We start from the raw sequence: 8464 nt of genomic DNA on the forward strand, positions 1-8464 counted from the left end.
GTGTTACTGAGAAAGTGGAGAGAGCGTAAGTGTGTGTGTGTGTGTGTGTGTGTTAGTTGACATGTTGTGTTTCCTCCCTTCGCCTCCCTCTTTCCTTGTCTGTTCTGTCCACTCATGTGTCTTTTCTTCTTCTTCTCTCCTGTTCGATTGATTTGGACAAAGGGCGTGTCTCCGTCTCCGTCCAACCGACCAACCAAGCTAGCAGCCGAGCGAGCACGGCGTGGCAAGGGGCCGTTTGTTTTCACCGTTTCCACCATCAGCAACAGCAGTACCTGATGTGGCTGCATTGTGGATGAACTGGCCCTCTGGCTCTGGTCCATCTCCTCCTCGTCGTCGTTTTTGGTCACCAACAGCAGCAGCTGCGGCCATGGATGTGGAGGTAAGATGAATGGTGGTGGTTGTGGTGATGTGGGTGGTGTGTGATGTGTTGGGTGTGAACATTAGCATGTATGTGTGTGATTGTGAAGGGTTCGTTAGATGTCGTTGGGTCTGTTGGTGCTGGCAATGGATGTTGTTGTCGTTGACAATCTGATTCTGTAACAACTCACCTCTTTCTTCACACGCACACAGGGTGTGATGTGCGTCGATGCGCCGTTGCCTCGCATGACGACGATGATTGTGGTGAGTGGTTTGTGGTGCATGTCGACAGCGCATGCCCTTGCATGTGCAGATGTGATGCTTGTGGTGGTGGTGGTTGTGGTCGTCGTGGTGTGTATCTGTGTTTGGAATGTGCGTGCACAGGTGGTGATGTGGGTGATGCGAATGTGGCACAAGGAGGTGGATGTGGTTTGTTTCTGCCATGCTGGCTCACTGCGTGGTGTCATTCTTGCTGATTTTGTTGTTTGTGCTTGCGCATGTGCACATGTGTGTGTTTTGCACAGGACGGTGGCCGTTCTCTTCCCAGGCCCTCATGACATGAGCAGGGCGATACACGCACACACAAATGTGCGAGAAAAAACGGCACCAGGTGAGACGCTGCCGCTGTGTGTGTGTGTGTGTGTGTGTGTGTGTGTGTGTGTGTGTGTGTGTGTGTGTGTGTGTGTGTGTGTGTGTGTGGTGATGGGGTGGTAGTACACATACGCACGCACGCGTGTACACACGCATGCCAACACACCAGAGCAGACATTGGCTGTGGGGTGGTTGCACTGACGTGTGTCGCACATGAATCAATCACACAACTCAAATGTGTGTGTGTGCGTGTGTGCGTGGCTGCAGGCGGACGTGTGCGGGTTTCCCCAACCGATTTCCCTTCCTCCTTTCCCAACCAATCGCCTTTGCTCTGTGTCATCATCATCATCATCATCAGCCTTCCCCCCATGCGATGTGAAGCTGTTGAGGCGTGCTCAAGACAACGGCCAACAGCAGGTATTGCAGCAGTTGTGGATGCAGTGGATGTGGTGATGTGGTGCGCTTGCTTGCTTGGCTGCTTGCTTGTTGGGTGCTTGCTTCGTTGTTCTTGTGTGTAGGTGATGCACCCCACCCACAACATGCTGCATAGTCCCATGCGTGGTCCCTTTGTGTCCCTCCTTTCCTGTCCTCACCATCACCGGTCATTTTTGTTCGTCCCTGGTTGGTTTCTCCTTGCCTCACAGGCATACACGCAGGCAGGCATGCAAGCTTGTGCTGCTGCTGGTGCTGCTGTGATGATGGCCGTGCGTGTGCCTGTGCGCTGTGCACCGTGTTTGGGATGCACCGATGAAGACAAGGAAGGACACGACTCGTGCCCACCACTCTTCTCCCTTCATCTCCTCTTTCTGCTCCATCAGCGATGACGATGGTGGCCGTGACATGTGATTGCGGTTCCCTTTTTCTGGCTTTGCTGTGGCACATCGGCTGGCTGGCTGGCTGCATCAAGCACATGTGAGGATGATCGTTGGCGGTTGGTTGGTTGGTTGGTGGGCTGAGTTGTGTGGAGTGGGACAAGCAGGGGGAGGAGGGAAGTGACACGGTGATGGTGGTGATGATGGTGGTGGTGGTGCGACGTGGGAGTGCAGAGCCAAAGGAGGGAGGGGAAACGAAGTGATAGGAGGGCGATGATGATGTTGGTTGGGGGGAATGGGGGTGCGCGTGTGTACATGCACGTGAATCGTGTGGTGATGGTATCACATGACAATGACACACATATCAGTGGCTCATTCCTTTTCCTTGCACCTGTGTGATTGTGATGATGACTGCAGCAGGCAACATACGGCGGTGGATGCTGGATTGGATTGGCTGGGGTTGACTGGCCATCGTGTCGTGTCGCCCATTCCTCTCTCCGTTGCTCATCTCAACTGGGAACACACACAGCCATGTGTGCGTGTGTGCGTGTGCGTGTGTGCATCGCCATCAACCACGCCGACAGCGACACGATGCACGAGGTGAGGGCACGCAATGCCGTGTGTGTTTGGTGGAAGAGGTTGAGGGGAAGTGGGGAAGCCATTCATCATGGCCACCATCACCACCATGGCTGTGTACCTGGTCATGTGACCGTGCATTTGGGGGATGGAGATGAGGGGAGATATGATGTCGTTGTGGTGGTTGTGGTGGTTGTGGTTGCATTGTTGTGCATGCGTGTGCATGGTGCATCGTCTCACTCTGCAATGCCATGTGTGACTGTGTGTGACTGTGTGTGTGTGTGTGTGTGACTGCAGATGTGCGTGTGCGCATATGTCGGGCAGATGCGTTGATCGACGACGAGGTGTGTGTGATTGCGTGTGTGGTTGACCTTTGTGTCCTTGTGCCATCACACACAACGCACAACACCAAGCACATCATCATCACCCACCCCCATGTGTTTTTGCTGTCCATTCACGCATGGCATGCTCACATCCACCCCTTCCCCTTGCTTCTTCTCCTTCTTCCTCCTCCCCTGCTGCTACCACCCCTTTCACTGTTTCCCTCCATCGCTTTTCACACACAGAGTGAGGAACCCATCCACGTCCAACACCCATATCCACGCATGGACACGCCATGGCAAGCTGTGCCACCTCAAACCAACCCAACTCAACCCAGGCCAAGGAAAGGAAGAGGAAAGGAAGAGGAAAGGAAGGAGGGACAGAGGACGTGGGGCTCCCAACAGATGTGTGTGCGTGTGCGTGTGTGTTGATGGACGGTGTTCTCCTTTCCCCTCTCCATCGCCTCGCCTCTTGCTTCCATGGCGATCTGGCTGGGTGGCTGTTGCTCCCCTCCCCTTGTTTGTTTTCTCTTCCAGCCCTTGTGTGGCTGTTGGTTGTCTGTTGTGACTGTGAGGAGGAGAAGGAGGATGAGAGGAGAGAGGGCGCATGCTGTCCACATCTGTGTGTGTGTGTGTGTGTGTGTTTGTTTCTTCTTCTTTTCCATCCCCCTTTCTTCTCCCCTTCTCTTCTTCCCTCCTCAGCCTGCAAGGCCTGTGAGCCTGCGTTGCATTCACACACACAGTGCTGTTCCCCCTTCTTCTCCTTCTCCTTCTTCTTGTCTCATTGAAACCAACCAACCAAGCAACCAAGCAAAGCAAGCAAGTCCGCCCTTCAACAAACAACCGCAGAAGTTGCCGCAGCAGTGGGCGATTGTTTGTGGCATCTTCCACAAATCGCCCAAACACGAAACAACAAGACCAACACAAACGCAACAAGCAGCAGGCGAAACGCGAATCAAGGTGCGTGTGTGTTTGAGCGGGAGGTGGCTTGCGTTGTTCGTGTGCGTGGCTGGCGCAGGGTCGGCGGAGAGGAGGGAGAGGGTGCGCGTTGTGACGGGCACTCACTGGCGGTTCTGTTGTGGGTGGTCTCGTTTGGTTCCATGGACTGTGTGGGGATGTGGTGGGTGATGGTGTGATGGTGAACAGGTGCAAGCAGAGAACACGCACAGCAGCAACCACACCATGGATGTGTGCAGGGCCAAAGGCATGCAAGGCGTTGCCCACAGTCGGTGAGGCTGACATATGTGCTGCACAGGCCCATGGCACGCTGGCACCGTGAGTTTGGGCGAGTTGTGTCAATTGGTTTGACTGCTGTGTGGGTGCGTGTGTGTTTGTGCTTGTGTGAAGGAGGGAGAGGTGGGACGTGGCTGTGGTGGGTGTTGTGATCTCACACGCACTCCTGCTGCAGTGGATGTATTTGGCTCACACACGCACACAGAGAGGGATGACGGGCCGCATCGACCCACACACACGCGTGTGTGAACACACACGCACACACACGCACGCTGACTGGCAGTCTGATGCCACCTCACGGTGCGTTGCACTTGCACGTGCGTGTGACTGTGACTGTGTGCATGTCGTTCATGCTGTGTCTGCTTGTAATTCACACAGTGTGTGTGGTGGCTGCTTGCTTCCCTCTGTCTCACACCTGTGTGTATGGATGTTGACACACAGACACACGCAGGCACACAGTGAGTGGGTGTGCAGGCACACATCCTCACACAGGCAGCCAAGCAGGCAGGGCATACTCTTCCTTCTCTCCTCTGCTGCCACCCGCATTGCTGCATGGATGGACCAGTGGAAGCAAGGCGTGTTGGATGATGCTGGCTGGCTGATGTCCTTCCCTTGGTGTGTGTGTGTGTGTGTTGCGCTACTGCTTGCTCTTGTTCCCCCCTGTTTGTGTTTGTTGTGTCTGTTGTGCGTTGCTGCTTCTCTGTGCTTGTGTGTGTGTGTTCACCACAACCACGTCGTGTGCGCCCATCACCATCGTCTGTTCTCACGCACCTCCCCATCTCTCCCTTTCTTCTTCTGCTCCCTTCCCTCTTCCCTCTTTGTCATCCCCACACGCACATGCACACACACACATGGACGCTTGTGCAGGGGAAGTGCAGGCTGTGTGTTGGACCCCATGGCAAGGCACGCACAACCAAGCAAGGACACACGAGCAAGCAAGGACACAGGACAAGCAAGCAAGACGTGGGGCTGCCATAGACCACGCACCTCGTTGGAGAAGGAGGGGAGCGTGAGCGGGTGGCGTTGCATTGTGTTGTGTTGTGTTGTTGTGTCGTGTTGTTGTTGACAGCGTGCACGTCTCTCTCCTTGTATCCCTCTGCCTTCCTCCCTCCCTTTCCCTTCTCTCTCTCTCTCTTCTCTCCTACCACAGCATGCACACTGCTGCTGCTGTTGTTATTTTGGCTGATGGTGATGATGGCGGCTGATGGGGGAGTGAAGCGGTGTGGCGTAGCATGGAGCTGTCGCTTGTTGTGTGTGTTGCTTGCAGTTGATATGGGGATGGGGATGCTTTCTCATCTGTTCTTGCCACGCGTGTGTGTGTGTGTGTGTTTGCTTGCTGTCGTGTTGCTGAAGTGAAGTGGAAATATACAATGCAACACGCATGTGCAGCTGTGTGTATCGTGTGTTGCTGCTGCTGGTGGATGGTTGTGGATGGTTGCAGTGAACACAGTGTGTGTTGTTGTGATGTGACTTGGGTTAGTGGCGAGCTGGTCGTGCGGCTGTGGAGTGGGTGTTGCATGAAGGTGAGGACAGCAGCAGCTGTGAACGTGGGGAGTGGGGGCAAGGATGAAGCGAGTGATGATTGCAGCGACTGGTGATGGTGGATGTGAACAGGGCTGACGTTGAAGAAGGCGGCAGTGTGGGCTTGATGGGTTTATGATGTGTTGTAACACATGCAGCATGAAACAGGAACGAGGCAGGAAGGGAAGGGAAGGGGAAGGGAAGGAGTGGCGGCACAAAGTAGTAAACAAGGACAAGGGAAGGTATGCAAACACATGGAAACAACAGCAGCAGTGGCAAGAATTGAAACAAGACAGGGGTGGTGGTGGAACGCAGGTGAAATAGACAAACAAGGCTTGTGGTGACAAGGTGGTGAAAGAAGGGGAAGAAGGGAAGCACAAATACACACAGTGGGTTGTGTTGTGGTGCTGTGTCGTGTGAAGTAAAGTGAAGGACGAGTGATGTTGTGTGGAGGGGTGCTGTGTCGTGTGAAGTAAAGTGAAGGACGAGTGATGTTGTGTGGAGGGGTGCTGTGTGGTGGTGAGTGGATGGAAGAGAGGAAGAGACCAGGGTGAAGCATGTGGCAACAAGTGCAAAGCAACAATGCAACACATGGAATGTGGAAAGGCAAAGGGAAGAGAGAAGGAAGCAAGTGTGAGTGAAGGGAGAGACAAAGGGACAAAGCGGCACATGCATGGTTGTGGATGTTGTGTTTTGGGTTGTGTTGTGATTGTGGCGGTGAAGCAAAGGAAGCAGGAGCAAGCATGCACGAAGAGAGAAGGTAAAGCGGGAAGAGGAGGAGGCGATTGCAGCGAGCTTCTTACGCACCTGAAATCCTGAACATATCGCTGCTGGAGGCGAGAGGGGAAGCGCAGGTGATGTTGGAGAGTAAATCCAAGAAGCGAGGCGATGTTGCTGAGTGAAGTGGAGTGGAGTGGAGTGAAGTGGCGAGGGAGTGACAGAGCAGTGTGAGTGATGGTGTAGATTGATAAAGGGTCGATCGCAGGTGCGTGCAGGCATGGTGGGTGATGCAATGACACAGTGACAAGTGAGTGGAGGAGTGTTGTGAAGTGAACAAGGTGGAAGCAAGGAAAGTTGTGGGTACTTGCAAGCAACACGCACAGAGCAAGCAAGCGTACGCACGAGGTGTCTGCAGCAAGTAGACGGATGTAGTGGAGTGAATCCAATGGGAGTAGGAGACGTTGTGAGTGCATGCAGACGGATGTAGTGGAGTGAATCCAATGGAAGCAGGAGAAGTTGTGAGTGCCTGCGAGTGAGTAGACGGATGGAATGGAGTGAATCCAATGCAAGCAGGAGATGTTGTGAGTGCTTGCAAGTAACACAACAGTGAGTAGAGGTATCATTGTGGATTGAATCCAATGCAAGTAGGAGAAGTTGTGAGTGCTTGCGAGTAACACAGCAGGGAGTAGACGGATGTGCTGGAGTGAATCTAATGCAAGTAGGAGAAACTGTGAGGGCTTGCGAGCAACACAGCAGCACTGCGCAATTGCATGCAAGTGTGTTTGCCTGTGAGCAGAGGATCGTTTTGCAGTGAATCCAATTCATGTAAGAGAAGCTACCAATGCTTGCCAGCAACACAACAACACTGCGCAATCGCATGCAAGTGTATTTGCAGTGAGCAGAGGGATGCTACTCATCCATTCCACTTTAATCAGAAACACGTTCCCGTGCCTGCAGGCAACATCTACACACAAACGCATGCATACACACGTGTACACGCGTCCCTTGCGCTGCTCCTCGTCGTTCTCTGCCTGCTTGCTCGTCTCTTGTGCAATCACATGGAAACGAATCCATCCTTGCTGCTCTACTCCGCAGTTCCTCTTCTTGTTTCAGCGCAGCGTGCCTGCAGGCAAGTAGAAGTGCGCACAGCGCGGTGTGCTCGCGCGCACGTGTGCCTGCAAGCCAGCCACGTGGTCTTGTGCCTGTTGCTGCAGCTCATGGCATGGTGCAGTGACGTTTGCTCGCTTGCTCACTTGATCATCGGAGTAGGGAGACTGGAGCGGTGAAGTCAAAAAAGGGTGCAGAAGAAAGGTGCAATCATGTGAAGAAAAAAAAGCCAAAAACTGTGATGAGTAGTGTCTGAACGCTGCGTCCTGATGCACCAGCTGTGCAGCATGCAGGTGGAGCGCAAGCGAAAATTGCATGCATGCAAGCAGTGGTTGGTCACGGGCCAGGGGATTTTGGGGTGTGAGCAGTGTGAAGAAGCTTGATGCAGTGAAGCTGTTCACACTCGCTAGATCCAGTCACAAATCTAGATCTAGCAGAATCACTGAATCTAGCTTGCGGTGCCTGCAGGCAAAGTACACTAGGACAAAGCAGCAGTTCAAACAGCTGCCGCTCGATGGATTGGCATACATGAGGGGAAGGATGCAAATGAGCAAGACAAAAAAGAAAAAGAGAAGGCAAAGGTATAGAGCCGCTGAGTAGAGGCGCAAGCAAGAGAGCAAGGCGAATGTCGCTGAGCAGGATTGCTTGCGGGCACGAAAAGCCGCGTCTGCGCCCTTGCAGCTACAACTTCTCTTTCTTCTTGGGTCTTTGTTCTGCTGTGTTCTGAGCGACCTCTCTCTTCATGTGTGTGTGTGATGTGTGTGTGTGAGTGCAGGCAAAGCGAAGCGACACTCTTGAGTGTGTTGTGAGCAATGCTTGCACGAGCACACATGCGTGCACAGCACATGCAATGAGAACAGCACGGGCGTGTGTTTGTGTGTGTGGATGCTTATGTGGGTGATGCGTGAGCATTGTGTGTGGGTGTGATGAGGCGCATGTGGGGAGGCGAGCAAGCGATTGCTTGTGTCTCTGTGTGTGTTCTTGTGATCACTCGCATGAGCAAACGCATCTCTACTACACAGAAGCAAAAGCAACACACGACATATGCGCTTGTGGCGAGCAACGACTGTGTTTGCGGAAAGAGGGCGAGCTGATTGTTCAGCTTCCTCTGAGTGTGACAGCGTGAAGCGCTGGTCATTCCTCTCATACGAACACGCATTTGTTGGCTCTTGATTGTTCTTCTCTCCTCACATTCGCATTTCATGTGTGATATGTGACGCAGCGAGA

The 8464-nt window shown here is 53.4% G+C and overlaps 2 protein-coding genes across 2 annotated transcripts in view; both read left to right on the plus strand.

The window, feature by feature from the left end:
• The window catches only part of PTSG_02561 (uncharacterized protein), a gene marked incomplete at both ends in the record, with an annotated part of 1765 nt that extends 851 nt beyond the window's left edge, over nucleotides 1-914 (plus strand). The window contains 3 exons of the mRNA XM_004996993.1: nucleotides 261-379; nucleotides 571-621; nucleotides 882-914. Of these exons, the coding sequence (XP_004997050.1) occupies nucleotides 261-379; nucleotides 571-621; nucleotides 882-914 (203 nt within the window). The remainder of the gene's footprint in view (nucleotides 1-260; nucleotides 380-570; nucleotides 622-881) is intronic.
• Nucleotides 915-943: 29 nt separating this feature from the next.
• PTSG_11891 (uncharacterized protein) lies at nucleotides 944-1772 on the plus strand (the record flags this gene model as incomplete). Its single annotated transcript, XM_004996994.1, has 3 exons — nucleotides 944-967; nucleotides 1216-1365; nucleotides 1593-1772. 3 exons carry the CDS (start codon nucleotides 944-946, stop codon nucleotides 1770-1772), a joined length of 354 nt encoding a protein of 117 aa, XP_004997051.1.
• Nucleotides 1773-8464: the final 6692 nt, after the last annotated feature.

The sequence above is a fragment of the Salpingoeca rosetta genome, assembly GCF_000188695.1.
Source record: "Salpingoeca rosetta unplaced genomic scaffold supercont1.5, whole genome shotgun sequence".
Lineage (NCBI taxonomy): Eukaryota > Choanoflagellata > Craspedida > Salpingoecidae > Salpingoeca > Salpingoeca rosetta.